The 18240-nt window shown below is 51.6% G+C and overlaps 1 protein-coding gene across 12 annotated transcripts in view; it reads left to right on the top strand.

The window, feature by feature from the left end:
• Positions 1 to 18240, top strand: part of PPP2R5C (protein phosphatase 2 regulatory subunit B'gamma) — a gene marked incomplete at both ends in the record, with an annotated part of 152059 nt that overhangs the window by 100155 nt on the left and 33664 nt on the right. For all 12 annotated transcript variants that reach the window (XM_080706787.1, XM_080706794.1, XM_080706791.1 and 9 more), the window contains 3 exons: positions 15308 to 15418; positions 16374 to 16466; positions 16551 to 16681. In XM_080706787.1, coding sequence (XP_080562913.1) covers positions 15308 to 15418; positions 16374 to 16466; positions 16551 to 16681 — 335 coding nt within the window. The remainder of the gene's footprint in view (positions 1 to 15307; positions 15419 to 16373; positions 16467 to 16550; positions 16682 to 18240) is intronic.

The following is an 18240-nucleotide window of genomic DNA, read 5'->3' on the forward strand; positions in this document are numbered from 1 at the left end:
AGCAGCGCATGCGTCCCGTGCGTCATCTGTCTCGTGATCCTAGGGTGCTCCTGGGCGTGTTGGGGCTTGATTCCCCCAACGGCGGGTGGTGCTGAGCACTTTGCACGTGTGTCGCGTGCAGTGTTTGGGTTCCTTGTTTTAGGGCGTTTCTGAAGCTGCCCTCAAGCTCTTCATCCTCCAGCTTCAGCCCCCCAGGAGCCGGCCTATGACTTTATGCCCTGTAGCCTCTGGCCCTAGCCCCTCTACTGTGATCCGTTTCCTTTCTAGATAAAGAGCTTAATTCAGAGAGAAGCGGGTGCGACAGAGCAGACGGGACGAGGGCTCTGGCTTCCCGGTTGAGTCATGGCAACTCCACTACCTCTTCTTGTCACTCGGAGCTTAAGTATGACCAGCCATTGGTTTTTCGATTAAATTGTCTAGTTAATCTCTTTCTGAGGTGTGGACATTTTTCTAACAGTCAAAATATTCACCACAGCCAGGCGTGGTGGCACACGCTTGTAATCCCACATTTGGGGGGCTGAAACAGGAGGGTTGCAGTTCAAGAGAGCCCCAGCTACTTAGTGAGGCCCTTCGCAACTCAGGCCATTTCCAAATAGAAAATAAAAAGTAGAGATGGGGGGTGTAGCTCAGAGGTAGAGTGCTCATGGGTTCCTGCCCAGTGCCACAAAAAAAAAGAAAGAAAGAAATTTGACGTATTAAAGTAAAACTAGCCAGGCATATCGGCAATGCCTGTAATCCTAGTACTTGGGAGGCTAAGACAGGAGTATCGCAGCCTGTAGACCAGCCTCGGCAACTTGGCAAGACTTTCAACAACCTAGTAAGACCTACCTCAAAACAAACAAAAAGGCATAGAATGCCCCTCCCTGGGTTCAATCCCTGGTACCACAAAAATAAAAGTAAAACTGATTTGATAACAGTATTTAAGGAGGTAAATTTTGCATTAGATCCTTTCAACATTTGAAAACTGGATCTATATACCAATTTTTATATGAGATTTCAAATGTTAAGTCCCTTATAGCCTATAAGAGACTCCATATTAAGAGCTTTAGAGTCTCATTTTTATTTTCTAAATCAGGGTTCTCATCCAAATTCGTGGATCTTAGGTTCCAAGTCTCTGGCCAATATGAAACGTCAGCACTGTCTCCATAGTAATACTGAGATGCTGGACGTCCACATGGACAGGGCTGAAGCCAGAGGAGGTTCAACTTCTGGCCCCTTAGCAGAGACCAGGTAGTGGCACTGAATCGACCTGGTGAGTCCACAACCAGAGCCACAGCAAAAACAGAAACAGCCCACTGCACTTGATGGCGCCTCCGAAGCCGTGCAATGTTGACTTTATTCCGTGTCCGCCTTTTAATCTCCTGTCCATAGGGATGCAAGGTCTGCAACAGGGCTACGAGCCACATAGCAGGGTGTGGGGGTCGCAAAAGGACCTGCCGCCTCCGTGCGGGCTCCCTCGGGGGCACCTTGACACCTGAAAAACCACGCCCCCCCTTTTTGTGTGTGTGTGTGTGTGGTACTGGGGGTGGAACCCAGGGGCTTTCTACCTCCAGGCTATACTCCCAGACCTATTCTATATTGTTTACTTGGAAACAGGGTCTCACTAAGTTGCTGAGACCCTCACTAAGTAGCTGAGGCTGGCTTCGAACCTGCGCGATCCTCCTGTCTCAGCCTCCAAAGCGCAGGGATTATAAGCCTGCGCCACCATTCCCGGCGACACCCCATTATTTAGACTTAACCATTCTATGGGCATTGTCTTAAAAAAATGAATAAATGAGAACGTGACATTAAGCAGGCGAGGACGGAAGGTGGCGTTACTGAGAAGCCTCGTCCTCGGAACGCGGCGCCCCAGGCCCTGCAGCTTCCCAGCTGGACCCCAGCATCCTTTCTCAGGGAGTGCAGGTCCATTTCGGGTTCTTGCTCCAGACTGCCAGTTACTTCCCTGTTGTTTAGAAAGTTGTGCTACCGAGCTCCTTCGTGGAACTAGTCAGCTCAGCCTAAGTACTGATTGGGGTTAAAAGCTCAGCCAAAGTGTAGTTTCACGTTTGTAACATGAAATCCATAGAAGTGAGAATGAGCCAGGAAGCGCGAGCATGGAGCCCGGTACATAGCGCAGATGCACAGCGCTGCCGCGTCATGCCCCCAGAGCTGCAGGTGTTGGCTCCCTTTATAAACAGATTAGAAAGTAAGCCCAGGGAGGGCAGCACGGGCCACAGCTGCCTTCGGGTAATGGGATCATCTGTGTACTGTATGTTTTGATATTTTAAAAATTGTTAATAGCTGGGCGTGGTGGCACACGCTTGTAATCCCAGCATTTGTGAGGCTGGGACAGGAGGATCGCCGTACGCCACCAGCCTCAGCTACTTAGTGAGGTCCTCTGCAACGCAGTGAGACCCTGTTTCAAAGTGAAGAATAAAAAATAGGGCTGGGGGTGTAGCTCAAGAGGTAGAATGGCTCTGGGTTCCATCCCCAGATCCGCAAAAAAAAGAACTTTCTAAAATCCAGAGGTTTTGTTTTGTTTTGTTTTTTGTACTTTAAAATTCAGTGTGCCAGGCCAGGAGTGGTGGCGCACACTTGTAATCCCAGCATTTGGGAGGTGGAGTCAGGAGGATTGTGGTTCATGGACAGCATCAGCTACTTAGCAAGGCCCTTTGCAACTCAGTGAGACCCTAGCCGGGCGTGGTGGTGCATGCTTGTAATCCCAGCACTTCGGAGGCTGAGACAGGAGGATCGCGCAGGTTCCAAGCCAGCCTCAGCTACTTAATGAGGCTCTCAGCAACTTAGTGAGACCCTGTTTCCAAATAAAGTATAAAATAGGTCTGGGAGTATAGCCCAGAGGTAGAAAAGCCCCTGGGTTCCACCCCCAGTACCACACACACACAAAAAAGACTAAAAAAATATGGCTGGGGGTATAGCTTGGAGGTAGAATGCCTCTGGGTTCCATCCCAGTACTACAAAAAAAAAAAAAAAAAATCAGCCAATTTTGAGAGATTTGCTCTAATGATTTGGAGATTTTCCCTCTATTTGATTTGATTTTTGCTGCTTCTTTTTTTTTTTTTTTTCCAGTATCCTGCACGATCCTCCTGTCTCCGCCTCCCAAGCGGAGTATTACAAGCGTGCACCACCACGCCACCACACCGGCTTTTTATTCTTTATTTTGAAACAGGGTCTAAGTTGCAGCAGGCCTCGCTAAGTAGCTGAGGCAGGTCGCAAACCTGCTATCCTCCTGTCTCCGCTCCCGAGTACTGGAATTACAAGCACGTGCCACCATGCCTGGCTTAATATTTTTAAATTATAAAAGAAATGTATGTTTATAACAAATGAAACAAATATAAAAACACAAAAAGGAAAGGTTGATCTTTTTCCTTACTTTGTCCCTCCCCAATTCTCCCCACCCCACTTCCAACCAGTAAGTCTGTCTGTGCTGTTTTCTCAGAAGGCTGAGGGAACAGGGAGAGGCAGTGAGGACGTTCTCTGTGTGGCCTGTGATGGGCGCACAGGTGCATGTGTTTTCAATGTATCCAGCCAGTGCACCTGAAACAGGTATGGTTAGTTGTGTGTCTCTTAAGCCTCAGCAGGACTGGGTCTTTAGCTCCAAAGTTGTTAGATGTTTCTCTAGGTCTGAGAGCACAGTGTGGAGACCACTCAGACATTAAGAGTGCTGTGAATCAGGAAGCTTTGGGGACTTCTCGCCTAATCCGTATCTTCCCACAACTTTTTAAATTAATTTTTAACTTCTACATAGCGAAATATTCCAGTTTGGGGAGGTTGATACATGCGTGTTGTCAGGTAACCACCGCCACAGTCAGCATGCCCGGCTGCTGCGTGACAGTCAGAGCCCCTGGCCGTCGCCAGTCTGTTCTCTCTGCCACTCGGTTGCTTTTCCAAAGCGTCCTAGGCGTGGATTCTTGCTCTGTGTAGCCTTTGGGTTTCTTTCCCGTAGCATACGCGTCTGAGTCACCCAGGGTGTCGAACGTATCGGTCGTCTGTGTTATCCCATTGTGGAGATGCGCCGGTTTGCTCCTGCTGCCGGCTTGAGTGGCGCCTGGTTGTTCGCGGTTGGAGCGGTGCGGGTGCTGTGAGGCCCTGTGCGCACTCCAGGCACAGCCTCCCCCTGGGGCAGGCTGCCAGCGTTTGGTGTCGTGACTTGGGTCTAGATTTGTTTTGTGGTGCTGAGGATTGAACCCGGGGGCGTTCTACTCCAAGCTACACCTCTAGCCCTATTTTTTATTCTTTATTTGAAACAGGATCTCCCTCAGTAGCTGAGGCTGGCCTTGGACTGGGATCCTCCTGCCTCAGCCTCCCAAGTGCAGGGATGACAGGCCTGCGCCGCCGCGCCCGGCTTCTAGCTTGTGGCAGCTTGTTCCTTCCCCTCACGGAAGCAGCCCGGCTCGGATTTGGTTTCAGTCTGCATTTCCCTGATGCCCAGCACTTCTCCCCAGCCAGCTTGTCTTTTCTGTGTCCTCTTCCCTGACGTGTCTCTTCCAGTGGTTCCCTTTTTCAGTTGGGTTGTTTCCCTGTTACTGACTTCGACGATTTCTTTACATATTCTGCATCCAGATCCTTGGCAGTGGTGACTTGCAAAGATTCTCAGTCTAGCTTTTTATTGCGTTAAGTGTCCTTCACAGAGCAAACGTCTTCAACTTAGATGGAGTCCAGTCTGATGTGTTTTTGCTGGGGCCTTGGTTATCATATCTAAAGAATGTCTCCTAAGTCTGCCGCAGAAAGCTTTCTCCTAAGTTTCCTTCGGAGTTTTACATCTTGCTTCTGGGTATGTGGTTCCTTTTGAGCAAGGTTATACGGACGCCCAGGTGGCACATCTGTTGGGCCGCGTGAAGAGGCTGCGAAGTCCCCAGGAGGACCGGGACCCGTCGGGCTGGGGCCTCCGCTGCCGCCCGCTCTCTGTCCACGGCTCCCACTGGCCCGCCATTGTTGGTGATGTTAATCTCCCACTCTTGTTGTATTTCAGAAGCATTTTGGCTATTCTGGTCATTTTACCTTCTCGTTTTTTTTTTCTCTGTGTGTGTGTGTGTGTGTGTGTGTGTGTGTGTGTGTGTGTGTGTCAGAGGATACTGAGGATTGAACCCAAGGGCATTCTACTTCTAAGCTTTTGGCAGTTCTTTTGATTGATTGATTGATTTTTAAAAGCAAGGTCCTGCTATGGCCTTGAACCCGCGACCCTCCTCTCTCAGCCTCCTAAGTACTAGGATTACAGATGTGCGCCACCACACCCAGCTCCGTTTATGTTCTTTAAAGTCAGCTTGTTGGCAGGTATCGAGGTGTACACCTGGAGTCACAGCAACTTGGGAGGCAGAGGCATAAGGATCCCTAGTTCAGGGCTATCCTAGGCGACTGAGTGAGACCCCGTCTCAGAAAATACCAGCTCGTTATCTGCCAAATGCCTTTTTTTTTTTTTTTTTTTTGGCAGTACTGGGAATGGAACCCAGGGACATTCGACCTCCAAGCTATACCCCTAACCCTATTTTTTAGTCTTTTTAGTTTTGAAACAGGATCTCACTGAGTTGTGAAGGGCCTCCCTGAGGCCATCCCCGAACCGTGATCCTCCCGTCTCTGCCTCCTGGGTGCTGGGATTACAAGTGTGTGGCCGCACGCCCGGCTGCCAAAGACCTTTTAAGATTGAATTCAATGCACAGATTCACAGAAAATCAATTCTTAATGACGGGGGCCTCTCAGTGCAAGGGCAAAGCGCGCCTCCCGTCTCGGGCACCTCTGCGCTCTAGTCCTCGGCATGCAGATGCTTGCCTGTGTTAAACTCATAGGTATTTCATCTTTCTGTTGCACTCGAAATAGGGTTATCTAGCTTGTTTATTTATTTTTGCAATGCTGAGCGTTAGAGTTTGAATATAAAATGTCCCCCTAGAACATCTCATGTGTTAAGATGATGCAGCCAGGTTTGGAGGTGGGTCCCTGGCTTTGGGGTGTGGCTCTGGGCCTTGGAGACTGTCGCTGGCCCCGGCCCTCCTCCCTCTTCTTCTCCCTCTCTCCCTCTAACTCTCTCTCTCCTCCCTAGCCACAGTGTTCTCTGCCACTGTGCCCCAAAGCCCTGCATCGCAGTTTCTGCCTGGAGCCTGCCAGCATGGACTGAAACCTCTAGCTGTGCACCAGCAAACCTTTCCTCCTCGAATTTAAGTTGTGCTTGGCAGGTGTCTGGGCCGCAGCCCTGTGAAGGCCGACACGGGGCTCAGACCCAGGGCCTCGTCTGTGCTGCGCGGCACCGGGCCTGCGCATCGCCGGCCGCTGTGTGCTCGTCCTCTGTGTACTGCTGCCCTTGTTTCTTGCAGGTCCGTCAGGTTTTTCTTCATGTTCATGGGCACACGAGTATGCTGAGCCGACTCGGTGCTTGTGATAACGGGGCTCTTTGCGCCCCGAGTCGGCTTCGTCCGGTACTGCTGGGGCCCTCCAGCCCTCTCGTGACGGTTGTGGTGGGTCTTTCTCCCTCCTTGTCCTTCTGACCAGTTAATTCTTAGAGCGGCTCCTTATAGACAGCACAGAGCTAGAGCCTGCTCCTTACCCACCCGCCCTTGTTGAGGTTCACACCGCTTACATAGAAGGTGATTATCGGTAGCGGTGGTGCAGATCAGTCACCTGGGCCGGGATCGCTCGGTGGGAAGGCGGTGCTTAGCGTGCCTGAGGCCTGGGCTCCCTGCTCGCACACTAGACACGCCTGCCGCGCTGCCCTCACTCTTCCGTCCGTCCCGCCTCTTTGTCCCGTTTGCTGCTTTTCTTTTGAGTCCATTGTACTTCCTTTCTTGGCTTTTAATTTTTAACTCATAAATGTTTGATTTTTTATTGTTTATTCAGCTTCTCTAGACTACATCTTTGACATTCTCACAGCTGACCTTCAAAGGCTCGGACACTGTTTCATGTAGATTGTAAGGGAATGAGAGCAGAATTCCTGGTTTTTCGGTCTTTGTGCCGTTGATGTCACACATTTTATCCAACGTTACCAACCTCACAATATATTACTGTTGGTTAAGCAGTTGTGTTTTAAAGATAGTGAAATGGTTTGTAGAAATCTTTTGTATTTTCCCTGATAGCTACCATTTTTAATATTCCTCATTCCATTGTGGATCCAGATACCCAGTAATATCATGAGTATCCTCCTGTTGAGAGGACGTTCTTTAAGTTTCTTATAGCGTGGGTCCCTGATGGTGAATTTTTTGTCTTTTATATGTGTAGAAGTCTTTGATTTTTTTTTTTTTTTTTTTTTTTTTTTTGGTGTGTGTGTATATGTGTGTGGTACTGGGGGTGGAACCCCAGGGGCTTTCTACCTCCGGGCTATACTCCCAGACCTTTTTTTTTTTTTAATATTTTATTTGGAAACAGGGTCTCACTAAGTTGCTGAGAGCCTCACTCAGTAGCTGAGGCTGGCTTCGAACCTGTTCGATTCTCCTGTCTCGGCCTCCCAAGTGCTGAGATTACAAGCGTGCGCCACCACGCCAGGCTTAGAAGTCTTTGATTTGCCTTGAGTGCTGGCCTGTTCCTTGCTCTCCAGCCATGCTATCTCTGTCCCTGTGGGTATGACTTCTGGCCCCTTTGCTGCTTCCGAGATCTTCTTATTCAGTGATTTTTTTTTTTTTTTTTTTTTTTTTTTTGTGGTGCTGGAGTTCCTGGAAGCCCTTCTATCTCTGGGCTACACTCCCAGACCTATTTTATATTTTTTATTTGGAAACAGGGTCTCTTAAGCCAGAGAGGCTGGCTCCGAACCAGCGCGATCCTCCTGTCTCTGCCTCCCAAGCACAAGGATTACAAGCGTCCACCACCACGCCCGGCTATTCAGTGTTCTTTTTAAGCTACTTGTTATGATGTGCCAGGGCATGGTTTCTTTTGTTTTTCTGTTTAGAGTTTGCCTATAGTTTTCATCAGTTTTGAAAAACTGACCATTATGTTTAAAAAAAAAAAAAGTATCTGTCCCCTTCCCCCATCTCTTGGAGTTCCACTCAGGTACCTTAGTAACATGTAATCTTCCACATCTACACCTAGCTTTTTTTTTTTTTTTTTTTTTGCGGTCTTGGGGATGGAACCCAGGAACATTCGACCTCCAAGCTATACCTCCTGCCCTATTTTTTTATTCTTTGTTATGAAACAGGGCCTCACTAAGTTGTGGAGGGCCTAAGTAGCTGAGGCTGTCCATGAGCTGTGATCCTCCAGTCTCCGCCTCCCGAATGCTGGGATTACAAGCGTGCGCCACCACGTCCGGCTTACACCTAACTTTTTATACACATAGAACACTTTTAATATTCTGGTCTGCTAATTCCTGGTACCTGTGCCAGTTGCCATTCAGCTCAATTGACTGGAGTTCTTTTTCCTGTCATTATAAATTGTATTTTTCTATCTCGGTACATGCCTGGTAATTTTTAATTGGATGCCTGACATTGTGGCTTTGGCCTTGTTCAGTGGTATACACGGCCCTACTTCTGTTGATGTTGTTGAGATTTGTTTGAGGGTGCAATTAGGGTACTTGGAAACAGTTTGATCCTTTCGGTTTCTGCTTTAAGGTGAGTTAGGCAAGACCAGAGCCATGTTGATTCCAGGGCTAATTACTCACCACTACTGATGAGCCTTCTGATTACGAATCTGACGCCCCATGAGTGATGGATTTTCCCAGCCTGGTTGGTGGAGACAGTCACTGTTCCCAGCCTTGGGCTAGTGCAGTCATCCCTGTGTCCGTGGGAAACTCGTTCCAGGACCCCTCACAGATACCCAGCTCTGAGGGTCCTCAGACTTCATACATAAAATGGCATGATGTTTTCATATAACATACGCACATCCTCCCGTACACTTTAAGTCACCTCTGGGGTACTTAAAATACCTACTATGATGTAAATAATGATATTGCTACTGAGTGAGGCTCTCAGCAACTTAGTGAGACCCTGTTTCCAAATAAAGTATAAAATAGGTCTGGGAGTATAGCCTGGAGGTAGGAAAGCCCCTGGGTCCACCCCCAGTATCACAAAAGAAAAGAAAAAAAAAAACTGTACCTTCAGGTACTGTGTATGTGAAACGTAAGTGAATTTCCTGTTTAAAGTTGAATCCATCCCCAAGACCTCATCATCATGTGTATGTAAATATTCCAAAATCCAACACTTCTGATCCGAAGCATTTCAGATAAGGGATATTTAACCTATATTTTAATAAATAAAAACAGCAAGCTATTCAAAGAATTTTTAATAGTTTCTTTTTTTCTTTTTTTTTTTTTCCTCCCCCCTGGTTTTGGCTATTTTGATTACTGGTTGGTTTTGGTTTCTTGTTTAGGTTCTGAGGATTGAAGCTAGGGGCATTTCAGCATTTTACCTTTGAGCCACACTACCCGGTCCCAGTTTATTTTTTATTTTGAAACAGGGTCTGGTCACCTGCCGAAGCTGGCCACCCGTGAGCCCGCAATCCTCTTGTCTCGGCCTCCCTAGAATCGGGGTTACAGGCCTGCGCCACCACACCCGGCAGTTTGTTCTGGCATCTCTTTGGAGGGAAATTGCCCTCTTTGAAAGCAGCTGTGGCCATGGAGAAAGCGGCAGCACGGTCCCTGCAAACCAGGGCTGTGTTTGCTCACCTCGAGTGCGTGAGCGCTGAGCACTTATGCTGGGGGGGGGGGGGGCACTTGGCCAAGAAGTACCTGACCATCCAGTTAGATTTGAGGTGCATGGTGCAGAGAGAATGTGCCCTGTCATAGAAGAGCTTGCAATTAGGGACCAAACTGGGCCTATAATTACATGACAGCTGAAAGCTCAAGTGTAATCCACTGTTTTTCACAGTTCTCAGGTAATTACTGGGTGTGGTAGTCAATAAGGTGACTGATGTGTGCTCTTCCCAGAGGATCCAGTACTCTTACAGCCCTTGAGGGCCTACTAAGCGCTGGGTGCTGAGGTTCAGCAGGGTATGAAGCGCAAGCTTCCATTTCGTGAGATGACAACCAAGTCGTGGTACCGTGAAAGCAGATTAGAACTCACTCTCTGCCGAGGAAGGAGCAGTGTGAGTTCACTGAGCGCACACGGACTCGCCGAAGCTCCGTGGGAGGCTGCCCTCAGCTTGCGCGCTGCAGGGTGGCGTGCCGCTGTGATGCAGGCAGGCCCCTCCGCGCCGGGGCTCTGAGAGCCGGGCCCAGCTTCAGCCCCATCTCCTGGGTGCTTTAGCACTGTGTGTCCGTGCATGTGCGTAGTTCTAGTTGCTCAGCACTGGGAGGGAGGCTTCTGCTGTCAGCTCTGTGCTTCGGTCTTCGAGGCTGGTGGGGGACAGCTGTGGTGGCCAGCTGTGACGGTCAGTCTGCGCCCGTTTGTTTTCAGGTATATCATTTGCACACAGATGACAGCTTTGCATTTTGAACACAAATGTGGTTTCCCAGGAGAGCATCTCTTGGCAGTCGGACTCTTGGAACTTAATATTCACAGGGTTTGCATGAGAGAGAAAGGGAACCATCACCTGGCCTCAGGGGACTCTCCAGTTAAAATCCAGTTTGTATGCACAGAAATGAGAGTAAATAACAGCCCAGCCCTGTGGGTTTGATCACAACAATGAGTGACCAGCTTGTCTTTCCTGTTGCCTCTGAAATTAGATGATGTATTCTTTTTTGGGATTTATTCCTTCATGCCTAAGATCTTCATATGTTTTAGTGTGCTGCGGTTATGTAATAGCATAAATGTTTTATTACTTTACCCATTAGTAATGAATAATGTAGGTAAAAACAGCTGCACGAGATTGCCAAATTATAAGAATTTTCCATGAAGTTGCTTTTGAGCTCTTGGTTTGCGGATAATTTAATAAATTTGGCGATGTGGAAGGCATCTGCGGAGCCGGCTGTGACAGAGAGCGGAAGTGTGTGGACGCTGCGGAGGCAGGCGCCGAGGGAGGGTCGCTGTCGGCCAGTAGGGCCTCTCCATTTAGCAAGTGGTTTTACATGTTTTATGCGATTGTGTACACATGAATGAAGGCTTTTCCCTTTTCTTTCTTTTTTTTTTTTTTTTTTTTTGGTGGTACTGGGGTTTCCTGGAATCCCTTCTACCTCCGGGCTACACTCCCAGACCTATTTTATATTTTTATTTGGAAACAGGGTCTCTTAAGCCAGCATAGCTGGCTTCAAACCCGCGCGATCCTCCTGTCTCCACCTCCCAAGTGCAGGGATTACAAGCGTGCGCCACCACGCCCAGAGGCTTTTCCCTTTTCAACACAGGAGAGAATCCAGGCTCAGCCCAGATGGCAGCCTAGGGCCCTGCTTCTGGGAGCCGCCGCTGCACACTGCACTGCCTCATGGGACCTGGTTCTGGCACCGTGTCCAGGGCCCGCACCCTCTACCCTACGTGTCTCCATGAGAGTCTGCTATGAGCCTGGTCCACACAAGACCTCGGAGCTGCTGGTTTTCACGGGGTGTTGACGACCCTCTCCGTGGTCCTGGGCCTAAACTCCAGGCATGCAGGTGCCCGGAGGTGGCTTCTGTGCACACAGCACTGCGGCTCACGCAGCTCATGACGTGGCCCCTGAAGCTTCGTGCTAAGAAATGTTAGCAACCCAAGCGTAATCTGAGGTGGCATCGTGATGCCTTCTATCCCTTAAAATTAGCATGTTGTATATTTTACTTGTGTGTGTTTATGTGTGCATGTGAGCACACACACACACACACACGTGCTATGCCCCCAGCCCTATCTTTTCATTTTTATTTTGTTCTGTTTTGTTTTTGGTGGTACTGGAGGTGGAACCCAGAGGTCTTCTACCTCTGGGCTATACTCCCAGACCTATTTTATATTTTTATTTGGAAACAAGGTCTCACTAAGTTGCTGAGAGCCTCACTAAGTAGCTGAGGCTGGCCGTGAACCACGATCCTCCTGTCTCAGCCTCCCAAGCGCGGGGGTTACAAGCGTGCGCCACCACGCCCGGCTTTTCATTTTTATTTTGAAACAATCTTGCTAGGTTGAAATTCTCACTACATGCTGAAGCTGTCCTCGAACTTGTGATGCCCCGTCTCAGCCTCTCAAGCACGGGGATTACAGACGTGCGCCCCACACCCAGCTCTATTTAGCTTTGTAGAGCTGAGCACTAGGGTAACGCGGCACAGTGCAGTATAAAAGACAGGCAGGATTTCTCCTTACCTTGAGCAGCACCTCACATCTGGCAGAGCTGCGGCAGCTATGCTCCTGGGTCCAGGAGGGTTGCTATACGGGCTGCCCTTTGGTCTGCCTGGGCTGCTGTCACAGAGCAGCACGGGGTGCCGGCATGAGCATTTATTTCTCAGTTGGAGGCTGGAAGGCTCAGGATCCAGGGTGCTGAGGCGCCTTGGCCCCATAAGGCCTCTCTGAGCAGGTGCCCAAGATGGGCACACTGGGCTCCCAGGCGCTTGGAGCCCTGCCCTTAGGACCATGTTTACCTTGATTGCTTTTTTTTTTTTTTTTTGGTGGTACTGGGGTTCCTGGAAGCCCTTCTACCTCCGGGCTACACTCACAGACCTATTTTATATTTTTATTTAGAAACAGGGTCTCCTTTAGTATCGGGGCCTCCCATGAGGCAAGGCCGCTGCTTGAGCCAGCGAGGTCTGGATCAGTCCACTGGGTAGCCAGGCCACAACTGGGGCCATCAAGAGTGGGATCGGTATTTGCAACGCGGCATGCACAGAGAAATATCGCAGAAAATTAAAACCAGATGCTTCCCCTAATCAGCAATAACTACGAGGAAAGGGGCAACAGGAAGTGGTCGAGCTATAGAAAGGGCCCTATAGTGAAGCAACTAAGGTGACCAAGCAGAGGGTATGGAATAGGGGAGGATGGAGCCTCTTTAAAACACAGGAGGTACATAAACATATGTATCAAAGTTAATCACCAAACAAGCATGGGATCGAGGGAGGGGGAGGGAATGGGATGGGGGCTGGATGAGGGATGATTGGATGATGTGTGCTTGTATATCCTCTCAAGTCTTGTATTCCAATGTGATGTATGATTACAATGCACCAATAAAATAAATTTTTAAAAAATAAAAAATAAAAAAAAGAAACAGGGTCTCCTAAGCCAGCACGCGCAGCTGGCTTCGAACCTCCTGTCTCCACCTCCCAAACGCAGGGATTACAAGCGTGCGCCACTACGTCCGGCCTACCTTGATTGCTTTAAGCCCCATCTCCAACAACTACCTCCAGGGGCTAGGGCTTCGGCAGCTGAGTGGCGGCAGGGCATTTAGTTTATAAAAGGTACAGAAAAGAGGACTGGGTTGCTAGGGCAGGGTGGTACTCACCAAGCAGGCTCCTGGCCCAGCGTCCAGGATTCGTAGGGCAGCAGGGGGTCAGACAGCCACCACCAGTGGGTTGCAGGGCTTCAGAGTGCAGCTGTGGCCACCGCCTTACTAGTACAGCACGACCAGTTCAGTCAGGAATCTCAGCCAACTGGTGTTGCATTCGTGCTCTACCAGAGAAGTCCCGGGAGAGGGATAGGGAGAGAGCGCTAGTTGAAGGAGGTGGGCTGCAGAGCACAGGTCTCAGGAGGGCACAGGCCAGCAGCTCTGTGGAGGGAGGTGACCCGTGTTCACAGGGTCCTTCCTCTGCAGAGCCGCAGCTATGGTGTTAACAGGCCTTTGGCTGGTTGTATGGGGCCCACCCACGTTGTCGAGGGCAGTCTTCACTCAAAATCAGCTGATTGTAGATGTGGACTATATCTGCAGAATACTTCCACAGCAACACCCACGTCGGGATTGAACAACAGTGCCTAGCCTGGCCGAGCTGGCCGGTGTGAGATGCACCATCACCCTGGGGTGCCTTCTCCTTTTATCCATTGCCTTAACCAGGACATCATACCATCCTGCCTCTAGATACAGCGTGGGCAGATGACTTAACTTTTAGCCATTGCTAGTGACAGGGTCCGGTCTCGCCCAGAGCTTTCGCTCCACTCTGCAGATCTCAGCTCTGCCCCGGAAGCGCCCTGGGGGATGAAAGCGGGGTGGAGAGGCAGAGCAGGCGATGAAGGCACAATTCCGACTTTTCTTCCCTGTGTATCCACATGCCCAGGTAGGTACAGAGCTTGAGGAGGTGATGGAGGGCCAGTTCTGCTGCCCCTCCGAGGGCAGGCCCAGGCGTTGGTGGCCTGCGGGACAGGGCACATGGGCTCTCTTGGTGGTTAGCTCGTCCATCTCCCTGTCTCATCATGGGCTTTGGGTGGGTGCAGGGAAGGCACCCCACTTGCTCCCCATCCGCTGAGTGCCGCGGGCTGGGGCTGGAACTGCCGCATCCGGGAGCCCTACAGGACCCTGCGCACGTCCCGCTCGCGGGCTGCACTTGTATTTCAGTTCCAGACTCTTGTCCTTCCTGCCGTCTTAGAGCCATTACTCCTACTTCACAACAAGACTTTTCTAGTTGACTGTTTCTGGATTTCCAACCCTTTCCCCCTTGCACCCTGCACCGTCTTCACACGCTGTGGACCCTCTTCACATCAGCTCCTCTCAGGTGGACAGAGCGGCGCTCGGGCCTCTGTGCTTTGACCTCCCGAGGCGGCCATGATGGTGAAGAAGCCGGGGCGCACAGCGCTCTGCCGTGAGCAGGCTCGCTGCCCCGCAGGCAGCCCCGTTGCTGTCCTGCAGCTGGAGTCTCTGTGTCAGGTGTGTGGCTTGTGCATGGGTGGTTGTGGACCCGGCTCTGTCACTAGAGCCCAGTGCTGTGATCGCCCACTCACCTACAGTGGGCTCCAGGACTCGGTAGGGTAACTGGTCATGCTTGGGCTTAGCACAAGAGAAAAACAGGCCATAAGCTGACATGAAACTGATCTTCTCGTTTACATCACTGGCTTATCAGCCTGCGTACAAGTCCAGACACTAAGAAATTTAACGGGTCAGCCCCCAGACACAACCGCGCTGCCCCAGCGGACTCCTCAGCGAGCGCTGCTCTCCCTGGGGGTGCCTGGCGCCCGCACAGGTCACTCATCTCGCTGCGTGTGCCTTCCTCTCACTGCCGTGGGGCTCCGGCACAGCGTGTGCACCTCCTCGCCGCCCTCCCGCCCTGGCTCCGCCGTAGCCCTCCTCTGCTTGCCTTTCTGACTCCTGCTGCACCGTCCGCACCACCAGTCGGTGTCAGTTGTCTTGGAAAAACCTGTTGGTCACAAACCACAACGGCCATAATGGTCAGCTGGATGCTCACCTGCCTCAGTGACCCATTTCCTGCCACCCAGGCTCCCTGGGGGCCCACGCTGCTCCTGGGTTGTGAGGATAAAGACAAGCCATTTACCCTGGGAAGCAGCTAGCTATCACTAGACTTACCTGCTATTTCTTAAATGTGGTTGGTAAAGGTTTGGAATGCCCTGGTTGTAATCAGAGACTGTGTGGGTTTTAGTTTGCAGTTAACATGTTTCGCACATTGCCACCTTCCTCCAACCCTACGGGAGCAGAATTTGACCCAGAGGAAGATGAACCAACACTAGAAGCAGCCTGGCCTCACCTGCAGGTACTGGACCGGTGGCTGTGGGCTCGCAGGAGGGCGTGGGCCACCGTGTGGGTGCCGGGCTCGGAGGCAGCGGCGTGGCAGGGACCACTGACAGACCTCGCAGACCCGTACACGCAGGAGGGGCGCTTTAGCAGAGGTGTCAGGGGCACAGCACACAGACAGCCACAGCGTGCGCTTGGAATGTGCTCGGTGGCAGGGCCCACTTTGGTAACTGTTGGTGCCGGCCTAGAGCGCTCATGCAGGCTCGGCACCTGGATTGAGCCGTGTCTCTGTGCAGCCTGGGCACCCGTGCCAACAGACGCCTTTTTCAATGCTTCTGTGAGATTCAAGGCTGACCCATTAGGAGACGCCAAGGCCAGCATGAGCAGAGCCGTACCGGCATGCTTGGTGGGGAATAAAGAGGTGGGAAACTGGGGAGGAGCCTGCCGGTGGCACCAACGGGGATGGGGCGTCCCCAGAGCCAGACCTTCCTCCCCCGGCGCCTGCTTCCGCACGGCACTCCCGGCAGCGCAGTCAGGGCTGAGCAATCGCAGCTCGGAGTGTATGTCTCAGCAGCCCTGTCCCCTCGAGGTCCCACCTGGCCCCGTGCCTCGGCACTGCTGGACACGCAGGCGACAGGTTTGCAAACACACCGCAGGTTGGCTGCTTGGGTGGGACCCAGTGTGGCAGCCGAGCGCCAGGGCCCCGAGCAGCAGTTAAGCATCCGTGACTGAGGCCCTGGAAACATTTGGCTTAAATGCCATTTAAGGGATAGTCTGCGGTTCTTACTAAATAAAATAATCGCCGTTACCAATTGTAACTAAGGCAAGCCATATAATTCAGCATTAATTCTGTAGTGATGTTTTTTTTTAATGTCTAATATTTTCAGGCAAATAAGATTGAACTCATAGCATATTTTAATCTCCACTTAATATAAGACTGTATTATTTGACTCCTTGTTTTTTTTTTCTCCTAGCTTGTTTATGAATTTTTCTTAAGATTTTTAGAGTCTCCAGATTTCCAGCCTAATATAGCGAAGAAATATATCGATCAGAAGTTTGTGTTGCAGGTAAGGCGCGCCCAGCTGCCCGCAGGCCCCTAGCCCGTGCTCGGAGCAGTGTCACCCTCACTCAGTGTCTTTTTCTTCTTGAAGCTTTTAGAGCTCTTTGACAGTGAGGATCCTCGGGAGAGAGATTTCCTCAAAACCACCCTTCACAGAATTTACGGGAAGTTCTTAGGCCTGAGAGCCTACATCAGAAAACAGATAAATAATATATTTTATAGGTAAGTCTTCCGTGCGTGCCGGTGCTCATGCTCTCACGCGGTTGAGGATGGAGGGAGGAGGTGTCAGCGGCCCACCTGTCGCCTGTGGTGGCCAGGGCTCCCTGGGGCTAATTCATCCTCCCTCCCCACTCCCTGCCGGCTGGCCCCTCACCACGCACCCACCTTTGTCCTGGTTCTGCTCAAGCATCCAGTCGCCCCCGGTGTGGACGGGTTGATCCTGTCCCAACCAACTCGACCTTCCACCCGGGCCTCATTCTTCCTGTCGAGTCTCAGGGAGGGAGGAGGGGCCAGGAGAGCGAGCGATCGCTAGCCCCCTTCTGGGAAGGTCTGTGAACTGGATGACAGGTTCAGGGACCCTGGCCGAGATGCAGGAGAGGAAGGAACCCCGCTAGATGTGGCAGGCACGCCGGCCCCAGGCGGCCCCGCAGCTCAGCAGGAAGGCTTCAGAACGCTCTGGGGGTTTGCCATGACCCTGAGCTCCCTCTCCCTCGCTCACCCCTCCTGCCCGCCCCACCTGCGAGCCAGGCCTCCCGACTCCACACCAGGGTCCTGCTGCTCATGAGTCACTCACGTGGCCCGCACTCCTTCCTCGTGTGCCTTCGCTGGTGTGCGGCTGCGTCCGCTGGCTCACGGCACCTGGCTCGTCCTTTGCTAGCAAGCCCTTCGCTCCCTCAGCCCTCCAGGCCTCCCTCCAGTCCTGTGCCGGAAAGCCCACCGACTTGGCCGAGTTCCCACCTGCCCTGCCGTGTGGGCCGTTGTGCTCCAGGCTCCGGCGCCGGCCTCGTGTGCCCCCATGTGACAGAGTGGACGTTGACGGGAGCAGCACTGTGTCCTGCTCACCGAGCACATAGGGCGTTCTTAGACTGTGACTCTTAGGTCGGCTTGCCTCTAAACAGCTGGCTCCGGGTACCCAAGGCAGCCCTAGCAGTGGTGGGCAGCGAGCGTCCTCTGTGACATGAGACGTGAGCAGTTTACACGCAGTGTGGCTGCAGGCCAGGCGGGGTCCGGGGCCCGAGGTGCCCACCGCAGCGCTCACAGGCCTGCTCCTCCTCTGCCAGTCACTGTGATGGAGCAGGGGTAGGGAGGTGGGTCATGCCCGCCGCGACGGCTCACAGGCCTGGTCTTCCTCCGCCAGGGGTAGAGAGGTGGGGCCCCTGCTGTTCACCAGCATTGGAGCCAGAATACCGTGTATGCTTTTCCTTTCACTTTGGAGTCCCACATCCCATTTGTGAGCGGCCCCAGGCTGAGCGTGGCCCGGCGCGCCACTCGCACAGCGCTCGTATCCCTGGCACACTACCTCCTTTCTAACAAGATCATTGCTGTCCCGAGCCAATCTGTCAGAACAGGATGTATATTACTTAAGTAACGCAGAAGAGGCACAACCTAAATTCTGGTCTTTTAATCCTAAAATTCAAGTTTTGCCTACAGCGCCGTTGTTTCCTCCGCTCTCGCAGGCTTTGTTCACAGCAGGACCACAGAGCTCCTGAATTAAACGTAAAGGATGTCTCCGGCCTTAAGGAGCCTTCGTGGCTCAATTACCAAAGTACCTAGCTTATTAC

This window comes from Muscardinus avellanarius (assembly GCF_963383645.1).
Source record: "Muscardinus avellanarius genome assembly, chromosome: 12".
NCBI lineage: Eukaryota > Metazoa > Chordata > Mammalia > Rodentia > Gliridae > Muscardinus > Muscardinus avellanarius.